We start from the raw sequence: 22,454 nt of genomic DNA on the forward strand, positions 1-22,454 counted from the left end.
ATGGGGCCACCCACCTGTCAATCATTATGACACCAGGGGGCCGCTTGGAAAGGCAGCTTGCAACATGAGAAGATTTACGTAATTACAAAAGCGTAACAAAAGTAGACATAAGCAGTAAATAAAAAACGTACCAAAACATACATAGGGAAATTAAACAACCCCCACATGAGTCATAATAAAATCTAAAAACAGAGTGAAACCCGATAGGATTAGGATGGAGACCAAAAGAAACCAGCAGAGCAGGGAGATTATTATGTTTGGTTATTTATTGCATTGTTCTTGGTCCTGTTTTGCATCACTTTAACGTTGTTGTTGTTTAGTCGTTTAGTCGTGTCCGACTCTTCGTGACTCCATGGACCAGAGCACGCCAGGCACTCTAATAAAAATCACTCTAATAAAAATCCCAATAAAGGTTATTACCAAAGATCTGAAAATTAAGATGCAACAAATGAATATCTATAACAGGAAAGCGAACATCTCCAAAATTAAACCGGCCCCTAAGCAATATCCCACCCCAGTATCCCGCAGAAATAAGGTGGGCCCTGGGAGGGAGGCGTTATTTGCCCCCAGGTGGTTCTGCAAAGTTTCCAAGTCACTCTTTGAAAGCAGGTAAAGGGCTCCTTTCTCAGGGTTTAAGGATTGCTTGCATGGCTCCTCTCTCGGCCCGCGCGCTGCTCTCGTCTCTCCCGAGCCGGTAATTTGTTGCCGGTCCCTAACTCTGACATGATTATTAGTCGGGGGGGGGGGGGAGGAGGAGGGGCCGCCAGGGCTGTGTGTGCTGCTGGAGGTTTTGTTGGTAAAGAAAAAGATTTGAAACAGAGCTCAAGATCCATTAAAGGAAGGGACCGTCAAACCTGAAAAAGCAGCCGAAATCGCGCTCTTGAGGTGGGGCTGGGGGGGAGGGAAGGAAGGAAGGAAATTTTAAAGGGGTGGGAGGGAGGGAAAGAGCCGTCAGGGTGCGAAAATGAATCAATAAGCGAAGAAAAGAGAGGGGGGAAGGAGGAGGAGGAGAAGGGGAAAAAATCACAAGAAAGCCCAGAATCTCAACCGCGCCACGGAAAGTTAATCAATAAACTAATTAACTGCTTGCAAGCTTTGTAATTGTTTGATCAGAAGAATTAGAATGAGGGTCCGGGGGCAGCCCACGACCCTGGGATAAGGCCGAATCGTAGAACTCTTTGCATTATTTTTAAAAGAAGAATTGTGATTTTATTTTTATCTTTTCAATAGGAATTTTATTGTATTTTTTTGCACCCGTGGGGGAAAAAGGAAAGGAAATCTCTCTGTCCCTCTCTTTCTCGTCCCCCTACCACACTTCCTCATCCTCTTTTTTAAAAAAGAAAATAATAATAATTGAAGGATTTGGGAGAGAAGCGAGGCAGACGGAAATGCCGTTCAATTAAAGCGAGATTGGAGGGAAATTTTGTCTCCCAAACTGCTGGCGGCTTTTGATCTCTTTGTTTCCACGCACACCACGAAGAAGACGACCAAGTCCAGCTTGGGATTTTCTGCTCTTTTTTTCCTTTCCCTTTTTTCTTTGTTTTGTTCCGGCGTGGTGTTCCCCCCCTCCCCCCTTTCCTTCCTTTATTTTTTCCCCCTTTTTGGTGAACATTCTGAATTCGAGGCTCGCTCCAGCTTGCTCCTTTTTGAACCAATGAAGGAACCAGACGCCATCAAACTTTTCATTGGACAAATCCCCCGGAATTTAGAGGAGAAGGACCTTAAGCCTATCTTCGAGCAGTTCGGCAAAATCTACGAGTTGACAGTCATTAAGGATAAATACACCGGCATGCATAAAGGTAAGGCGCGCGTTACGCGCAGAGACCAAGCGCTGCGCCCCGGGTACCGCCGCGCGTCGGATGCGCTGGTGGCAGCGGTGGGATGGAATAGAAACGGGCGAAGAACAACAAAGCCGATGGGGACACGACTGGGGGTGATGGGGGGGGGGGAGAGAGAAGAAGAAGGAGAATTCTGAGCTCCAAGTATCGCCTGGAATTGCACTACCCGGTTGGAGGAGGGGGCGCGCAAAAAAAAACGCTTTAAGCGAGAGGATAAATTCGTCGTTCCGAAAGCGCCGCCCGGCTCGTCACTGGCGAGCGTTACGCGCGGAGTTTGTAGGCTTAGGGGGGGGGGGCTGTCAGAGCAAGGCATTTGAGGGTAAGCGGTTTTTCCAGGAGGAGAGGGAGGGGGGGCCGGGAGATGGTAACAGATGGCCGGAGGTAGAGAGCCAGTAGATTTCTCCCGCCTCCCCCCCCCCCGCAAAAGGCCACCATGAATAGAACCCTGGATGTCTAACCACCCACAGGATGGGGTTAGAGACTTGCCTGTCAATAGGATGGAGGGGGGGGCATCTAGATTCTGATTTCTTGGAGTCGTGTGGAGTAAGGTCCGGAAGCAAGAGGGCCCTAACTTAGCGGGGGGGAGCAGGAATCGTTTAGAGGGGAAGAGGGTGTTTTGAGCAGATTTCCACTGACTTTGAGCTTGGTGTGTGTGAGAGAGAGGGGGGGAGGGGGCAAAAGATTTCAGACCCTTTCTCCAGTTCATTTCCTCTTTTATGTTTTCCTTTTGGAGTTGGAAAGAGGGAGGGGTCCAGTTCCCCCCCCCCTCCTTTCAGAAAGGGCTTCAGCGGTGCCTCTCCTCTTAAAGTGTCGCTAAATAAATCCACGGTTGTTGTTGTTTTTACCTGTGACGGCAGAGCTTCTGGATTTTTGTAACCTAATCGCTTATCAAGTTTTGCCTTTTCTTTTTTGTAAAAAAAGGAAATTAAAACCACCTTCTTGAAGAGGAAACAATGTGTGATTTTAGCTGAAGCCCAGTGCTGGGTGACACAGTTGCAGCCCCTGGAACGATTTCCAGGTTTCAACATGCCTGTTCCAACAGAACTCGGGAGACCTCTTGGTTTCCAGAACAAGAAAGCTTTCGTCTTTCTTGGGTGGTTTTTATTATTTTTGCCGGGTCATTCCCCCTCCAGATTCCCCAGCAAAACTGCCCCTCATTGTCGCTGCCTCCCCTTCCCAGGCCTTTATTCTCAGCTGTGTAAGAGAGTAGCCACCTCTGAAATTGTTTTGTTTAAACTGTATTTGAAACCACATTTCAAGACACATCAAACTTTTGTAGGTGGGTGGCAGGAAAAGTTGCAATATAAGATTATTATTATTATTATTATTATTATTATTTTTCCCTGTGATGCCGACTGGTAAACACGGCTCTGCCCTCAGGTGCTGATTCAGAGGGAAGAGAAAGCAAGCAAAATCCATTTAGTACACTCTGAAGGAACACAAGGAAGAGAACAGAGTATAATTAAGAACATTAAGGGGTTTGGGGGGTTTTGGGGGGGTCTTTTTTAAAGTGGCAAAAATTCATGAGGTCCAGCTTCGCTTAATTTCTGAGATTTCATCAGCATCCAGATTTTGGCAACCGATAGAGGCGTCTCGTATGTGTCTGGGCTTGCTGGTCCAAAACCCTGATTAATGGACGTTGTTTGGCAGGTATTTGCGGCACCGTTCCGTGAAAAATGGTTTTGGCTTTGTGAACTGCTGGGAGAGGGGGCAATAAGAGAAAGAAGTAACATTTGCTGAGCCCATTTGAAGCTGCTCTTGTCTTTGAAGTCTAGGAAAAGAGAACTGATCACCCATCAGGCCAGCTGGGAGCACAATAACCAGGTGTGAGGCTCTTGGGTTGGTTTGTTTCTCTTCGTTTTATTGCAAATGGTATTTGGTAGATTTTGCACAGACAAGGAAGTTGCCAGCTTTTTGTGATCAGCCTGTGCTCCTGTGACTTGGACAAGGGTTCAGCTGACAAGTGTTTACAAGGGGACCATGTTTATCTCCAGTGCCATGAAAAAAATATCTCTTTACCCCCTCCCTCCACCACCCACACCACCCCCAAGTTCCAATAAATTGAGCTCCTATTAAAGGCGGAGGAGCAAGGGCTGAAAAAGGAGTTGGCAAGCTTTGTTAGAAGGGAAATGAGTCGAGATTGAGGCCTAGAGCCTGAGTACGTTGGAAATTGCAGGGCGTGGGATATTCCCCCCTCCCCCAATAAAAAATAATAATAAACAGGATGTTTGAGCAGGAGTTAAAGTTTCATGTTTGGTGGTATTGGATGTTTGGCGTTGCAAAACACTGGCAATAAAATAAGATCAGTTAACGAACCAAATCCCTCAGATTTTGCATGCAAGGCTTGGGGGCGGAGGACAAACCTCCAGGTCTGGAAAAACACAAGCATATTCTAAATCTGCAATATGATGCAGTTTGAATAATTTTTTTGTTTAGAATTCATTGAGTAGCCTCAGTTTCTCTGTAGCTGAACAAGGGAAAAGGTTGGGTGTTCTGAGGAGAAGCCATTTCGGATCAGTGTGTGGTTGGTTTCCCCCCTCACCACATCTGACCAGCCCTCTCAGAGGGGTCCTCGGACCCTCACACCCAGTGCAGCAACAGGCAAGGAGGATGGGAATTGTAGTCTAGGAAGGGCACCACATGGCTACCCTTTCTCAGAGGATCAGGCTTATGACCGGAGGGACAGGGCTATGATTGGCTGCCAGCCGCAATGGCTATGCCAATGGAGGCAGGATGAGTCCTCAGTTTCCTGGGCACATTCTGCGTTCCTGGCCCTTGCCCCAGGCAAATTGTTGTCCCTCCTTCCTCCCCCAGTACTTGTACCTGCACATCTGGCTGGGCTTCCCCAGCCACTCTGGGCAGCTTCCAACAAAGACCAAAAATACACTAAAATGCCACACATTAAAAACTTCCCTAAACAGGGCTGCCTTCAGGTGTCTTCTGAATGTCAGGTAGTTGTTTATCTCTGATGGGAGGGCATTCCACAGGGCAGGCGCCACCACCGAGAAGGCCCTCTGCCTGGTTCCCTGTAACTGGGCTTCTCACAGGGAGGGAACCGCCAGAACGCCCTCGGAGCTGGACCTCAGTGTCTGGGCAGAACGATGGGGGTGGAGACGCTCCTTTGGGTATACTGGGCCTTTGAGGCCATTTAGGGCTTTCAAGGTCAGCACCAACACTTTGAATTGTGCTCGGAAACGTACTGGGAGCCAATGCAGGTCTTTCAAGACCAGTGTTATGTGGTCTCGGCGGCTGCCCGCAGTCACCAGACTAGCTGCCGCGTTCTGGATAATAATAATTAGCTGGTGCGAGTTTGTAGCAGAGTCCAAGTACCCCTGACCCCACCAAGGAATCTTTAGAAGCAAAATCTCTCCATGGGAAAACAAATGCACCTCATTGCTTTAGCGCATGAGTGCTAAGGTGTTAGGTTCCCATTTCACACATCCTGCACTAGCAAGAATGATCCTAACCCACCACCATCCTATTCTAAAGAACTGAACACCTCTTTGGCTTTTAAACTGACAGGATTTCAGCGGAGCTGGTGGATCAAACCAGGTGGAGAAGACCCTTCAGCAGGCTTCCTCAACCTCGGCCCTCCAGATGTTTTTGGCTACAACTCCCATGATCCCTAGCTAGCAGGACCAGTGGTCAGGGGTGATGGGAATTGCAGTCTCAAAACATCTGGAGGGCCGAGGTTGAGGAAGCCTGCCCTTCAGTATAACTAAGGTTTTTTGAGGTTTAAAGAGCAGCAAAGGGCTGCTTGCAAATGTGCTTTTGAAACAGCCTGTGCTGCATTTTGAAGTCCTGACCGTCGTGGCACAGTGATGTCGAAGTGATGTCAGGTGATTGACAGGTGATTGGTCCCACCCACCTGTCAAATTTGGCCTGGCAGGGATGGGGAGAGAAAGATCTGGTCTGACGGCCAGACCAGAAATGTTCCCCACCCCTGGCATAGAAGTATAAGAAGTTGGTATGTCTAAATAATATCCACCTAACAACCACAAAGGGACGCGGATGGCGCTGTGGTCTAAACCACAGAGCCTTGGGCTTGCCGATCAGAAGGTCGGCGGTTCGAATCCCCACGACGGGGTGAGCTCCCGTTGCTCGGTCCCTGCTCCTGCCAACCTAGCAGTTTGAAAGCATGTCAAAGTGCAAGTAGATAAATAGGTACCACTCCAGCGGGAAGGTAAACAGCGTTCCTGGGTGCTGCTCTGGTTCGCCAGAAGCTGCTTAGTCCTGCTGGCCACATGACCCGGAAGCTGTACGCTGGCTCCCTCAGCCAGTAAAGCGAGATGAGCGCCGCAATCCCAGAGTCGGCCACAACTGGACCTAATGGTCAGGGGTCCCTTTACCTTTTACTATGTCTATATAATATCCACGTAACAATCACACAGCTTTGGCAGTGAGCTTGCCTTCTCCTTCCTCGCTCACCAATTTCCTAAAGCCTAATCGCCAGAGATGAAGGACACCGAACAAGTTATTGTTTACATAACCCAGAACTGAACAGTCTCTCACTTTCCATGATACAGGGACATACAGGGAGGTTGAAATCCATTCTACACTTACCTGGGAACAAGAGCTGTTGAACGCAGTGGGACTTCTTTCTGAGTCAACCTGTGTGGGATGGTGCTCCCAGTTGACATTCCTAAACCGTGCTTACTCTGAAGCGAGCTTCGCCAAGACCTGAGAGGCTTGCTTCTGAGTAAACATGCTGACGAGGGTCTCCTTCTATCTCACACCCTTAATCTTTGGTGGTTGGTGCCCATGGAGACCAGTGGGGTGGAAGACAGGGAGACCCACAGTGGGTGGAGTCAGAGCCAACGATGGGCGGAGCCAATGAATTCTCCATTGCCCCCAACCTCCTCCCTGCTGTGTTCTACTAGGACAGGGGTCTGCAACCCGTGGCCCCGGAGCCGCATGTGGCTCTTTTACACCTTTGCCGCGGCTCCGGGGCGGATACTAGCGAGGGGAGGAGGCGCATTGTGCGCCCCGACACTCCCCACTGTGGTGGGCGCTGTACTGGCTGTGATGTCGCTTGGGGGCAGTGCGTGCGTTAGTCACGCACCGTCCCGACGTCACCTTCCCGCCCGCTGTCAGATCGCGGCTCCGGAGATATATTTGTTTTAAATGTCACAATGGTTTTGCGGCTCCCAGTTTTTTTTTCTTCGGAAACGGGTCCAAGTGGCTCTTTTTGTCTTAAAGGTTGCAGACCCCTGTACTAGGACAAAATTGAAGCTCAGGGCTAGGAAGATGACAGGGAGGACCAAACCACAGGCTGCTTGAAAGTCTGAAGGCATGGAGCCTCCATAATGCTTAGGATCTACCTACCAGTTTTGTCTGATCACAAAATGCCGAAATCAACAGCAAACAGGTTCCAGGCAGGGAGATAGGACAGCTAGGATCTGGCAACTTATTCCACCCTGTCTTTATATAACTTGCAAAATTTTAAGCAATTCCAGGGGCAAAGTCAGCCTCCTTTTCCAGGAGGATTTGAAGAGCGTGTGCCGAGATAAATCAAAAATAAAATCTGGAATGATTGTGGGGCTTTTATTTCCTCGGTCTGTCTGTATACACACACACCCCCCCAATAAAGGAAACACTCCTTCAAGCACAGCTGATGGTGGTTTTCTTTTAAAGGAAAAATAGGGCAGGCTTTCGTATCGGCACCAGCCAGCCAGCTGTGCAACATTGCACGCTTTTAGATACATATTTTTCACTCCATAAGACACATCTAGGTTTTAGAGGAGGAAAACAAGAAAAAAAAAATATTCTGAATGAAAGAGTGGATGTATGATTTTTGTGGTTCATTCTGTGGCCACAGACATGATATGTGATTTGACTATGAATTTGGGGTGACCCAGTGCAAAAATCCTGAGGATCCATGTGGATCCGTGCTTTGTAACCACATTTTTGCACCACTGCAGCCCCACGAAACAGTGGATGTGTGTGTGTGTTTTTGTGCAGGCTGTAGCCATGGACATGCTGTGTGATCTGATGGTGAATTTGGGGTGACCCAATGCAAAAATCCTGAGGATCCACGGGCTTTTACCTCCCCCCTCCCAGGCAGCCTCCTTTATCTCTAGCATCCCTTATCTTCCTCCCGATCGCTTGCCGGTCAGCTGCTCAGCGGCTTTGTTTCAACACCCCCTTCCCTCTTTCTAAAAAAAAAAAAAGAAAAAAGCACGATTTGCTTTTTGCCCCAGGGCAATTCGGCTCCAGAGACCACGCATTCGCTCCATAAGACGCACAGACATTTCCCCTTACTTTTTAGGAGGAAAAAAGTGCGTCATGGAGCGGAAAATACGGTAACTCTTTGAGAAGGGTCTTTGGGAAAATGATGAAGGAGGCCTTTATTTTGCTAGTTCAGGTGGTTGCTTGTGGTGTGGGGGTGTGCAGCGGAATCTCAGGGGTGCCTAGCTAATAAGGAAAACTTAGGGGGAGAAGAACCCCACCCCTCTCAGGACAAATACTCCCAAGCCAGGGGGAGCTCTCCTGCCTGGTCTCCTGCCCCCCCCCCCCAGCAGCCCATTTCTCTCTCATTCCATAAAACCGGTGCAGAAGATTCAACTCTGCTGCTCTTTGTTGCTTAGGTTGAGTTTGGTACAGCAAGATCTGAGGAAGAGGGGCTTTGGGGGGGGGATAGATATGAAATTAATTTTGCCCAGGGCAGCTGTGATAGCTGGTTCCGCTCAACCCCCAATTTGGGGCTGGGGGTGGGGGAGGGATACGGAAATTGCCAAATCAGAGCGAACAGGAACAGCTGCCAAATTTAATCTCTTAATTGCCCCAACGGGAATGGCTCATTATAATGTAGGAGCATATTAACTAACTAAGCAAACAAGGAAAGGAGAGGCAGGTAGGGGGCTTGAAGGTAGACAGGCCTCCCCCCTCTCTCTTGACCTGGGAGATGGATCAAGCCCGAGGGAGGCCCATTTAGACCCAACACACTCTTTCCGTTGCAACGGACAGCTGGATCCTTCCGGGAAGCCAAAAGGATCCTGCCCCCATTGCCCCAAATGGACAACTAGCATTTTATTTGTTCATTTATTTGCTGATTTATAATCCACTTTTTCAAGGCAGCTTACAACATGTCGAAAATGCCACATTTATAAATATCCGTAAAAAATTATTTGGAAATGTCAATAGAACCTCGGTGGATGGTGGAAAAGAGAAGCTCATCTTGGGAAGTCCTGCCTAAGCAGCATTCAGTTTTCAAGAGACACCTGAAAGAAGTCAGGGGTGGTTGCACCTAAACATCTAGAGGCAGGGAGTTCCAGGCAGAGCCTGCTGCATTAAAGGGTCAGTTAAGGCCAGATGAAAGGGATGTGGGTGGCACTGTGGGTTAAACCACAGAGCCTAGGACTTGCCAATCAGAAGGGCGGCGGTTCGAATCCATGCGATGGGGTGAGCTCCCGTTGCTCTGTCCCTGCTCCTGCTAACCTAGCAGTTCGAAAGCACCTCAAAGTGCAAGTAGATAAATAGGTCCCGCTCCGGTGGGAAGGTAAATGGCATTTCCGTGCGCTGCTCTGGTTCACCAGAAGCGACTTAGTCCTGCTGGCCACATGACCCGGAAGCTGTACGCCAGAGACACTCGGCCAATAAAGCGAGATGAGCGCCTCAACCCCAGAGTCGGTCACAACTGGACCTAATGGTTAGGGTCCTAAGGCCAGCTGAAGCCCTGGGGCCTGGGGAGAACCACCAGAGGTGGCCCATCAGATGATCTTGGTGATTGAGGTAGAATCAGGCAGTCCCCTAGTAACTTTAGAACCAAGTTGCTTAGGGTTTTGTGAACTATTTGTTTTACTTATTTCTTTAGATTTATGTACCACTTGATTGAAAAAAGAAAAAGACCCAAAACAATGTTCCCAAAGACCTAGCGTGGACCCTCTGCCAGAAAATGGAATCTGATTAGAAGTTTGGGAGCGCTGCTCTGTAAAAAAAACAAACCAAAAACCCTCCCCCCAAAACCCCAACAAGCTAATGCTATTCTTGGCTGCATAAACAGAAGTACAGTGTCAGATCAGTGCCACTCTCTTTTGCCTTGGTCAGGCCACACCTGGAATCTGTGTCCAGTTCTGAGCGCCACAATTTAAGAAGGATATTGACAAGCTGGAATGTGTGCAGAGGAGGGCGACCAAGATGGTTAAGGTCTGGAAACTAAGATCCTAAGCGTTATGGAGGCTCCCTGCCTTCGGACTTTCAAGCAGCCTGTGGTTTGGTCCTCCCTGTCATCTTCCTAGCCCTGAGCTTCAATTTTGTCCTAGTAGAAGGGAGGAGGTTGGGGTACAATGGAGAATCAGTTGGATCCGCCCATCGTTGGCTCTGGCCCCGCCCACTGTGGGTCTCCCTGTCTTCCACTCCACCAGTCTCCATGGGCACCGACCACCAGTTGACACAAGAGACTAGGGCCCTGCGGTATGATTAGTGTGGAAAAGAGGAAACTGAGAGGAGATGTTAGCCATCTCCAAATATCTCTCACATGGAAGATGTTTTCTCATGCTCTGGGACCCAAATCAATGGATTCAAATTACAAAAGAGGAGGTTTCAACTAAACATCAAGAAGGACTTCCTGGTAGTAGGAGCTGTTCGGCAGTGGAACTGTCTCCCTCGGGAGGTGGTGGCCTCTCCTTCCATGGAGGTTTTTAAACAGAGGTTGGATGGCCGGGTAGTGTCCGGGTAGAATGATGGGGGTGGAGATGCTCCTTCAGGTCTACTGGGCCGAGGCCATTTAGGGCTTTAAAGGTCAACACCAACACTTTGAATTGTGCTCGGAAACGTACTGGGAGCCAATGTAGGTCTTTCAAGACTGGTGTTATGTGGTCTCAGCGGCTGATCCAAGTCCCCAGTCTAGCTGCCGCATTCTGGATTAATTGCAGTTTCCGGGTCACCTTCAAAGGTAGCCCCACGTAGAGCGCATTGCAGTAGTCCAAGCAGGAGATAACCAGAGCGTGCACCACTCTGGCGAGACAGTCTGCGGGCAGGGAGGGTGTCAGCCTGCGTACCAGATGGAGCTGGTAGACAGCTGCCCTGGACACAGAATTGACCTGTGCCTCCATGGACAGCTGTGAGTCCAAAATGACTCCCAGGCTGCACACCTGGTCCTTCAGGGGCACAGTTACCCCATTCCGGACCAGGGAGTCCTCCACACCTGCCCGTCTCTTGCCCCCCAAGAACAGTACTTCTGTCTTGTCAGGATTCAACCTCAATCTGTTAGCCTCCATACATCCATCCTCCAACCGCATACAGTGGTTTGCTACCCATCAGACAACTGATGTAACACAGAGATTCAGGGTGTGGTTTAAATTGTGTCTGGTTTAAATCTCACCTCGACAGGCTCACCAGCTTCTGGGACCGGCCTCTTGCTCCTGAAACTTCATGTAACAGGAAAGCAGAGCTTGGGCTGACCCTACATTATTTCCATGCTGCCAATGGTTTCACTTCCTAGTTTCCTGCAAATCAGCCTGCTGAAAGGGGCGCAGGAGCAGACTAGCCTGGGTTTTTCATGGTCATTTGGCATTCCCTCGTCTGAAAGACGGGGGATAGGTTAGGCCAGGTGCAAAGGAAGTCCTGGGCCTTGCAGACTTGAGTAAATGAGAGAGGCGTCAGTTGGGACAGATTTCTTAGACTGGAGTGACAAAATGAAACTTGTGAAAATTCCCTGTAAATGGTACCAGAGGCCAATGGACCTCATCCTGCACACAGAAATCTTTGGAATGCCTCTAGATAATTTGCTGTCGCTCAGCAACCCTGGGACAGGGGGAGAAATTCGACAGAGTTCTCATTTAAAGGCAAAAACCTACCAAATTCACACTTTCCAAAACAGTTCATGGACCGAAATGCAGCCCTCCTGCAAAACTCACACCCCTTCGAATTTTGCAATGCAGTTCTCCACCCAAGTGGCGTGTACATAAATGCATATACTGCGGTAAAGTGTAAGAATGCATATAATGTACAAATGCATGTTGTATTAGGGGGAACTGCTTTGCTAAAATATGTGTCATAGGCTAAAACTGCATGCGAGCATGTGGATATCAGGAGAAAAATGCTCTAAAATACCGGTGAATTTTCTTGAGGACCTTTAAAAAAAAAGGAGGTGGAATTGTGGAGAAATGAACTTCAGATTGGGAAAATGAGGATCTGAAAACGGACACATCTTTCCACCTCTAATCCCAACCCTCCCCAAAATTGTAATATATGGGTAACAAATGGGGTCTGCAACAAAATGTTGCAGCATGGAACACTCCTGCGAAGGCTTCCAGTTGGCCAAGATACCCTATTCTGTTCCCCCTCTTGCTTGTTTTTTCCAAGTTTTTCTGCCCCCCTCAACACACACACTTTTTGGTCTCCCCTGCAAGTGGTTCTTTTATACATTAAATTTCTTAGAGTTCCCCCAAGCCTACAACTACCTCTCTCTTAATGCATGGCGCTGCTGCTTTGAGCTGCGGGAAGGCTAGCCATCAATTGGATAATTAAATTTTGCTATGAGGATACAGCACTAGAGGCCCACCCTAAGCGGCTGTTGTGAAGTTTACTGAGATGATCTATCCTTTCGTGAGTTGAACCATGTGAATCTGACTTCACTGAAACCAGGGAGCCCTTACAGGCTATGGCTGTAGACGGTTTGTATGTGAGTGTGTGTTGCTTCTTTTGTTCAGTTGATCTGATTTAGGGGACAAATGGGCAAAAGTGTGATTTCCCCCCTGCTATTTTGCCATGCTCTGTGATTTCATCCGATACTTCATTTGTCTCCCTCTCTCTGACCTTAGTTAGTCCCCCAAAAGAGTATCCTGAACTGGCTTTGCAAACAGATATGTAGATTAGGGTTACCAGACGTCCCTGGTTCCTGGGGACAGTCCCCAGATTTGCAAATCTGTCCCCGGGAAATGTGGCCTTAGCAGCCCGGAGCCAACCTGGTAGCACAGTTGGTTCTGGCTGGCTTCAGGAGCTGCCCGCTGCCATGGCGCCTGCCATTTTTCCTCGCCAGAAGTCCCCATATGACATGTCTTGTGCACATAGGATGTGTCTTGTGCAATCTCCTGCCCCCTTTGTTTTGACTGATCGGGGCAGGCTCGAGAGTCGCGGGCGGGCAGCCCTTGCCCAGTTTTTTAAATACTCTGCGCATTTATGTTTCACCGGGTGCTATAGAAGGTTTTTGCACCTTTATACAATATGCATGGGACGCGGGTGGCGCTGTGGGTTAAACCACAGAGCCTAGGGCTTGCCGATCAGAAGGTCGGCGGTTCGAATCCCTGCGACGGGGTGAGCTCCTGTTGCTCGGTCCCTGCTCCTGCCCACCTGGCAGTTCGAAAGCACGTCAAAGTGCAAGTGGATAAATAGGTACCGCTCCGGCAGGAAGGTAAACGGCGTTTCCATGCGCTGCTCTGGCTCACCAGAAGCGGCTTAGTCATGCTGGCCACATGACCCGGAAGCTGTACGCCGGCTCCCTCGGCCAATAAAGCGAGATGAGCACCGCAACCCCAGAGTCAGCCACGACTGGACCTAATGGTCAGGGGTCCCTTTACTTTACAATATGCATGTGTGCTTGGGCCCAGGGCCTTTTGCCTCACAATCCCCACTATCAGACAACTATCTGATAGAAAACAACTATCAGACTTTTAGAAGACATCTGAAGGCAGCCCTGTTTAGGGAAGCTTTTAATGTTTAATGTTGTTGTTGTTGTTTAGTCGTTTAGTCTTGTCCGACTCTTTGTGACCCCCTGGACCAGAGCACGCCAGGCCCTCCTGTCTTCCACTGCCTCCCGTAGTTTGGTCAAACTCATGCTGGTAGCTTCGAGAACACTGTCCCACCATCTCGTCCTCTGTCGTCCCCTTCTCCTTGTGCCCTCCATCTTTCCCAACATCAGGGTCTTTTCCAGGGAGTCTTCTCTTCTCATGAGGTGGCCAAAGTCTTGGAGCCTCAGCTTCAGGATCTGTCCTTCCAGGGAGCACTCAGGGCTGATTTCCTTCCGAATGGAGAGGTTTGATCTTCTTGCAGTCCATGGGACTCTCAAGAGTCTCCTCCAGCACCAGAATTCAAAAGCATCCATTCTTCGGCGATCAGCCTTCTTGATGGTCCAGCTATCACTTCCATACATCACTACTGGGAAAACCATAGCTTTAACTATACGGACCTTTGTTGGCAAGGTGATGTCTCTACTTTTTAAGATGCTGTCTAGGTCTGTCATTGCTTTTCTCCCTGTTGCTACTCAGCTTCAAAAAAAGTGTCCCCGGATTCATAGAAAAAAATCTGGTAACCATAATGTAGATGCAACTACCATTTGAAAGAAAGAAAGAAAATTGTGTTTTGCAAACAGACAGGCGTTGTCAGCAAAAGACTCTGGTGTTCAGGGATAGAAGTGGAAGTTTGTGGTGAAGGCAGGGTTGAGATGGATGCTCAGAAGCCAAGAGAAAGATCCTTGCTGTTCCAACTGCCTTGCTGGATGCAGACAGGCCCCAAGGGACTGCAAATTAAAGCCCAAACAATCAGGGAACACACACACAGAGATAATGTATATTAGGGTTTCCAGGGTCTCCAGGTCCCACCTGAATTTTCCAGGTTCGCTTGGTCTCCTCCAAGCGGCACGTAGAAGACTTCAATCTCCAGTTTGGTGAGAGGGCCTTGAATAATAACAAAAAGAAATTAACAATAGCAATGTTTTGAAGAGTACGTGAGTCAACACTGTTCTGAGGAAAATGTGTTGGTATGTTTAGATTAAGTTTGTAAAGTAGACCTAGGAAAAATTCATATATAGAACATTAAAGACAAGCTGTACAAGATGCAATGTGAATAAGAACTTAAAGTTCTTTGATGAGTATTGGAGGAGGGAAGTCACATGGGTGTACTAATATTATTATTCTCTCTTCTCTCTTTTTCTCGGCTTTTCTTTTCAGGGTTAATAGGTTAATAGATGTATTTTTGTCAGTGGGAATAATCATTGTTTGTTTTTTCTGTCTATGAAATAAATAAATAAAAATTCCAAAAAAAGAGAAGAAATTACGAAGGAGGCTGTGCATGCAGCTTGCAAGCTTCAGTCTGGCAGGAGCTGATTGCAAATTATAGCATAGAGATTCAGGGTGATGGAGCTCTCCTCTCCCAATTAACTTCCATCTCCAAGAACGGCCCCTGGAATATCACCAGGGGCCGCCTCTGGATCTCAGGGTTCTCAAATCTCAGGGTCTAGGATGCTGTTGACCCGGCAACCCTAATACAGTGGTACCTTGGGTTAAGAGCTTAATTCGTTCCGGAGGTCCGTTCTTAACCTGAAACTGTTCTTAACCTGAAGCACCACTTTAGCTAATGGGGCCTCCTGCTGCCGCTGCGCTGCCGGAGCACAATTTCTGTTCTCATCCTGAAGCAAAGTTCTTAACCTGAAGCACTATTTCTGGGTTAGCGGAGTCTGTAACCTGAAGCGTATGTAACCCAAGCTACCACTGTACACACAAAAACACACCTTTTCTAGAGTAAGGTGAAGCAGACTGGTTTCTCACCCCAAAATGAGAAGGATAGGGCCTATGGATTTTATATCATATTTGCTTGTTTATTTCATTTTTAAAAATAGATACTGTTTGTTAAAAACAACAGCAGAACAACCTCAAAGCAATTCTCGGAAAGAATAAAGCAGTGAAACCGTCATCTTAAAAACAAAAAAACAGCCTTGGGCATTATTCTCATTTCAAAGGGGTGTTTCCCCCTCCCATACTAAAGCGAATTGTCCCTGCTTTCAAACACAAAATCTCCACTGTTTTAGGCAGAAATTCACATGCAAACGTGTGTGCTTTTTGGTCTCCCAAATGAAAACCGCCTCATCGTAGGTGTGAAGCAGTTTCCAAGACTGCAAATTCCTGTTTAGAGTGAGATACAAAAATATGTTCGGTACGTCTCAGGTTCTTCAAATGCTCTTGCAAGAAAGAAAGAAAGAAAGAAAGAAAGAAAGAAAGAAAGAAAGAAAGAAAGAAAGAAAGCTGGGAATCTGGGGAGTAGGGTTCATTTTGGGGGGGCACACACACACACACATACCGTATTTTTCGCTCTATAAGACGCACCAGACCACAAGACGCACCTAGTTTTTGGATGAGGAAAACAAGAAAAATATATTCTGAATCTCAGAAGCCAGAACAGCAAGAGGGGTCACTGTGCAGCGAAAGCAGCGATCCCTCTTCCTGTTCTGGCTTCTGGGATAGCTGCGCAGCCTGCATTCGCTCCATAAGACGCACACACATTTCCCCTTACTTTTTAGGAGGGAAAAGTGAGTCTTATAGAGCAAAAAATGCGGTATATTGATGGCCTTTGCCACCTTCCTTTTTAACCATGGGTGGGGCTGGAAATCGGGGCTCAGCTCTCCAGACACCCCACTCCACTGCCTTGCCTGGTCTTTACCCACAATGAATTGTATCCAATGTGAATCCTACCCAGGATTCAAATCAATGGCATCTGAACATCAGAAATCTGGACCATCTAGTCCTGCTGTTCTCACAGTGGCTGACCAGATGTCTGTCAGGATCCAAGCATTTTCCCCTTCTGCGGTTTCCAGGAACTATCATTCAGTGGAGGCAGAGCTGAGCCGTCCTGGCTAGGAGCCACCAGCAGACGTTTCCTCCACAAATTTGCCCAACAACCCTCTTTTAGGCCTGCCAAGCTGGTGCTCCCCTCCTGAGGCAGTGAGTTCCATAGTTTAACTGAGGCCCAGCGCCGAGGCCTTTCTGGTGGTTCCCTCCCTGCAAGAAGTGATGTTACAGGGCCTTCTCGGTGGTGGCACCCGCCCTGTGGAACTCCCTCCCACCAGATGTCAAAGAGAAGAACAACTACCAGACTTTTAGAAGGCATCTGGAGGCAGCCCTCTTTAGGGAAGCTTTTAATGTTTAATAGGTTATTGTATTTTAATATTCTGTTGGATGCCGCTCAGTCTTCTCCCTATCCTCCCCCCTGGGCTAAGTCCTGCAAGGGGCAACACCAAAAGGGAGGAGGAGGAGGAGGCTGGCAAGCAGAGTCGCCCCATGGATGGGTTGTAAGAAAGAGAGAGTAGAAGCATGAGCTGGAAGGGACCCCGAGGGTCATCTAGTCCAACCCCCTCAATGGAGGAATCTTTTGCCTAACGTGGGACTCGAACCCACGACCGAGATTGAGCAGATGGGCGGGGTATAAATAATAAATAATGATATATTATTATTATTATTATTATTATTATTATTATTATTATGTGCTGCGTGAAATACTTCCTTTTATCTACCTTCCAACGCACTTCTTTCTTCCAATGTTTCTCCAATGCATCGGACTAACTTAGGTCCAGTTATATAAGGGGTCAGCAAACTTTTCCAGCAGGGGGCCAGTCCACTGTCCTTCAGACCTTGTGGGGAGGGGGGCAGACTATATTTTGAAGGGGGAGAATAAACAAATTTCTATGCCCCACATATAACCCAGAGGTGCATTTTAAATAAAAGCACACTGAAATATACTCAGAGTCGAGAGTGGATTTCATGCTCTTTATGCAGCTCATAGTGGTGAGGAGGAATGGAAGTTCCCCCGAAAGGTCTGCTTTATATATATTATTTACACAATGGGCCCCACGTGATTGGCTAATTCCGGGATTCACCTGTAGGCCAATCAGGTTGCGGATTCACTTCCACCTGGAGTTGGATTGGGTGGCTCCTGCGGACCAATCAGACTGCTGCATTCTGAATTCTATTGTTCTAGGACCTATCAGACTGCTGCATTCTGGATCCTATTGTTCTAGGACCAATCAGACGGCTGCATTCTGGATCCTATTGTTCTAGGACCAATCAGACGGCTGCATTCTGGATCCTATTGTTCTAGGACCAATCAGACGGCTGCCTTTTGGATCCTATTCAACTCAGTACATAACACACACATTCTTCTCATGTAAAAACACCAGGCAGGCCCCACAAATAACCCAGAGATGCATTTTAAATAAAAGCACACATTCTAATGTAAAAACATGCTGATTCCTGGACCGTCTGTGGGCCGGATTGATAAGGCGATTGGGCCGGATCCGGCCCCTTAGTTTGTCTACCCCTGGTTCAGTCACTTCAATGCATCTAGTCTGAGTAGAACTCAGTCTGATAAAATCTAGTTTCTCTTCAGCCAACATGGGTGCCCCAGATATTTTTTTTTCTGTTTGCTGGCTGTGGGGCAGGGGCTATTTTGCCTATTTTTGAGTGGGCATAGCCTCCTTTTTTTGTCTATGTTGCGTTTGTTTTTGGGTGCATGTAGGTGATTCCTAAGTGTGATCACTATTTTCTTCTTTGAAATCGGTTTTGTGGTGCCTGCGACTGTTCCTTAGATTTCCAAAGGGGCTTCCGGAAGGTTGGAGGTATCCGGAAGGTTGGAGATATTTTCTATTCCTTATAACAGAGTCACAACAGACCAAAAATAAAATAAAATTTGACAGGCAGCTATAAGGCCAGGGCACCGGTTGAATTTCTGTCTGCTCTACACACCCTCTAAGTAAGGGCCCAGCAGGGCTTAAGCATCTGTTTTTCTGAATGTCAGGATTCCACCATGGAAAATAGGAAGGAGCAATCATAGAGGCCTCACTCTGTGCGCGTACAAAGTGTGTTTCCCCCCTCAGGGCTGCCTTTCAAGTCTTTGTAGTGTCTGAGCACTCATGTTCCAGCAACTGAGGTTTCCTGGTGGAGGAAGAAACGGAATAGATTATGCAAAGAGCAGCCCATTTGCATAATTCATGCAAGCGACAAACTCTGCCGTTTATCGGCGCAGGGTTTTTAAAATTCATTTTCTCTATTTGCCAGGGCGGCGGTGACCCACAGTCCCTCCCCTCGTTGAACTCATCTTAATCCCTTGAGCCCCACATGCGCTGCGCTTGTCTGTTGGACGGCGGACCTAAAAAAATTGTCAGGTTGATAAGTTGTTTGTATTTTATTAATTGAAATTTCTTCTTACCCACGTCTTTGGTGTGAAAGATTTATTCCCCTCCCTCTTTTTGGGGAGTGGGGGAGCGTTGCAAGCGCTTCATAGATGTTCTCTTGAAGAACCTTAAAACAAGGCTTAAGAATGAGGATCTTAGAGACCTGGGCAGCATTAGAGAAGTGTTGGGGTGTCTCTGGGGGGAAAACCCCCTAATAATAATAATAATAATAATAATAATAATAATAATAATAATAATTTATTTATACCCCGCCCACCATCTGGCTGAGTTTCCCCAGCCACTCTGGGCGGCTCCCAATCGAGTATTAAAAACAATACAGCAATAAAGCCATGGAGCTCAAAAGCGCCTACCGTATTTTTCGCTCCATAGGGCGCACCAGACCATAGGGCGCACCTAGTTTTTAGGGGGGGGAATAAAGGGGAAAAATTACCCCCCCCCCGGTCCAGGAGCAGCGGCAAGATTGTGCGCAACCTCGCCGCCACTCCCGGAGCTTGCGGGACTGGGGGCTGGGAAACCCGAGCTTCCCCCGACCCCAGCCCCCAGAACAGGCAGCCATCCGCAAGCCTTCCTAGCACAGCGGGAACTCCCACCACACTCCGAAGGCTTGCGGATGGCTGCCTGAAGCCCGGGGAGCGCGGCGGGAGTTGGCGCTGCACTTGCCGGGCTTCAGGCTGCAGCCTGCTATCCGCAAGCCTTTGGAGCCCGGCGGGAACTTCCGCCGCACTCAGAAGGCTTGCGGATAGCTGCCTGGAGAGCGAGAGGGGTCGGTGCGCACCGGGCTTCAGCGAAAGCCTGCATTCGCTCCATAGGACGCACACACATTTCCCCTTCATTTTTGGAGGGGGAAAAGCCTGTCCTATCGAGCGAAAAATACGGTATTCAGAGAGGAGGGCTGCCCGCTGCCTCTCTGGATGAGTCCTTGTTCTAGGCGTCCCTGCTTCCCATCAGCTTCTCCAGGAGGGCAGACGTTTCTGCTACACCTTTGCACTGGGCGTGACTTTTCCCTTCGTTCACTTTTGGCGCAGAGACTCGGATCAAGTCCTGTCCGTGGAGAGGACTGTGCCTGTCGCATCTCTGTATGATTTGCTGTTTATCGGCGGGGTGAATTTTGAAGCGGGGACTTCCAGACTTGCTGCTTACCGGTCTGACCCAAATCCTCAAGTTTCTAGTCCATGGTGGGTTTTGTTGAGTTTTTTTGCCCCTTTTCACATTTCAGTTTGCAGCGCACTGGTTAGCGGAGGGACGGGGCCCGATCCACCTCTTTTGCCAATGGCCCCGGTCACTTGCAGGCAGTTTTTTTTCCCTACTCAGCCCAGGGGAGCAGCAACGGACGAGGCTGCACAGAGCCATCTTCTTGTCCCGCACCCCTCCCCGCCTCTCCCAGGAAAGCTACTGCCGGCGGCTTGTCCGCTCAGCTGACGTGGCGCCGCAAGATGGGCCCGCTGGAGTGTGACGGCTTTTGCTTTTCCGCCTCGCTGCTCCTTGCGACAGGCTCGCTGGCAGGGAATCTAAATATAGAACTCAGCACTGCAGCCTGGAAGAAAAGGAACATATTTTGCTCATGAATTTTTGAGGAAGGGTGGCGGCGGGAGGGAACGGGGGCAAACAGAATCACAAGTTTTTCCGCCTTTTCAAACTATGCATGAACTCCGCAGTGGCAAGCTGGGAAGGACAAGGATCCCCAGGGAAACGTGATCGCCTGGCCAGGCGCTCGGTTCGCCATAGTGCTGTGCGATGTGGGGTTTTGTTCTGTATATAGGTCGGATCTCTTGTGCGTGGCTCCCCTTTGCCTAGCCGCCCGAAATGTTTGCGCCTGTAAAAATAATAAACGTCTCTGTGGAATCTAAGCAGCGATCTAGTCCTGCATCCTGTTCTCACGGGGGGCTGTCAGGAGCTCATGCTACGCTCGAGTAGGACCCTGGCAGAGACACATGCCCGACTGACATGTTCCCTCCCTCCTGGTCGATCATTCGGGAGCTGCAAAAGCTTTCTTCTGCCTGAACATCACAGCGACCGGTGCCAACAGACACCGGCACACTTAGCGATCCCATGACTGCAATCACGGAGCAGGAATTCTAACAGGGCGAACCAGTGGGAAGCCCCACACCCCACCCCACCCCACAAGCTGAGCTGATAAGTGGAGAGCTCAGCGATTCTGCTTTTTCCAGGCCGTTCTCTGCAAGGAATGGTGATGTCAGTTGATTGACTGGTGGGTGTGGTTTGGGGAAATGGCTTCATTGGCCACACTGGGCTCCCATCCCACCCACCCACTCGGTGGACCAAGACTGGCCCATGGGCTGGAAAATTCCCCACCCTCCAAGAGAAGAAGCTCTGGCCCTGTGATCATTTTGAGGTTGAATCCTGACAAGACAGAAGTACCATTTTGGGGGGACAGGAGGTGGGCGGGTGTGGGGGCTCCCTGGTCCTAAATGGGGCAACTGTGCCCCTGAAGGACCAGGTGCGCAGCCTGGGAGTCATTCTGGACTCACAGCTATCCATGAAGGCACAGGTTAATTCTGTGTCCAGGACAGCTGTCTACCAGCTCCATCTGGTATGCAGGATGAGACCCTCCCTGCCCGCAGACTGTCTCGCCAGAGTGGTGCAAGTCACCAGACCCTTATATATAGTGGGAGGGTGGTGTGGGGTTTTTCTCAGAAGGGTAGTAGGAGATGGGTGATTGACTCAGTGGGTATGGTAAACCTGTTGACGGCTGTCAATGACTGCAATTAGTCCTACAGGAAAAAGCAAGGGATAGTATTCAGATGGCCAAAAAAAGCTTTAGCATTATCTGTTCTGAAGTGCATGCAAAGTAGCGTCAATAAGGTGGTTCTATGTGTAGGACGCGGGTGGCGCTGTGGGTAAAAGCCTCAGCGCCTAGGGCTTGCCGATCGAAAGGTCGGCGGTTCGAATCCCCGTGGCGGGGTGCGCTCCCGTTGTTCGGTCCCAGCGCCTGCCAACCTAGCAGTTCGAAAGCACCCCCGGGTGCAAGTAGATAAATAGGGACCACTTACTGGCGGGAAGGTGTGCGGCTCTGGCTCGCCAGAGCAGCTTTGTCACGCTGGCCACGTGACCCGGAAGTGTCTCCGGACAGCGCTGGCCCCCGGCCTCTTAAGTGAGATGAGCGCACAACCCTAGAGTCTGTCAAGACTGGCCTGTACGGGCAGGGGTACCTTTACCTTTACCTTATGTGTAGGATAGCAAAGTGATCAGTGGTGAGGTGAAGACTCAGAGATACCTTCATTACATGACATCCCTCTTTGGAAAAAAGATTCATGCCTTTGATATGCGTAGAAATCCACAGGCCTGTTTTCATTGTGGTGAAGGATTACCATTTAAATAAATAGACTTAGTTTCATTGAGGAGGAATTGAGAGATGCTCAGTTAGTAAAACCCACAAGTGAAACACTGATTGGGGTTTTCCCACCCCCACCCTCTTTGATTAAATAGTCCTGTAGTTCAGGAATATTCAATGAAGCAAGGAAGGTCTCTGCCTATTTGCTATCTCTCTGTCACCTGGAGACACACACCTGCTTTCCTCTTCCAGGTAACGTCAGCGATGACTGAATTCATTTACAATGTGCACGGCACTGTTTAATCATTAGTGTTTCTAAGAATAGAAATAAACCGTGCAGATAGAATAAACCGGCAGAAGTCATAAAGCCCAAACATAAACCCAAACGCTACCTTATATTTCCTGCTGGACTAAGGAGCCCCTC

General features: G+C 48.8%; 1 protein-coding gene across 3 annotated transcripts in view; it reads left to right on the forward strand.

Moving 5' to 3' along the window:
• The first annotated feature begins 977 nt into the window (after window positions 1-977).
• The window catches only part of CELF3 (CUGBP Elav-like family member 3), an 85,730-nt gene continuing 64,253 nt past the window's right edge, over window positions 978-22,454 (forward strand). For 2 of the 3 annotated variants that reach the window (XR_013391064.1, XM_077920797.1), the window contains exon 1: window positions 978-1,799. Coding sequence is in view for 2 of the 3 variants with exons in the window: in XM_077920797.1 (XP_077776923.1) it covers window positions 1,655-1,799 (145 nt within the window). In the remaining variant the exon portion in view is untranslated. The remainder of the gene's footprint in view (window positions 1,800-22,454) is intronic. The other variant, XM_077920796.1, reaches the window with a different exon arrangement.

This window comes from Podarcis muralis, chromosome 16, assembly GCF_964188315.1.
Source record: "Podarcis muralis chromosome 16, rPodMur119.hap1.1, whole genome shotgun sequence".
Classification (NCBI taxonomy): Eukaryota; Metazoa; Chordata; class Lepidosauria; order Squamata; family Lacertidae; genus Podarcis; species Podarcis muralis.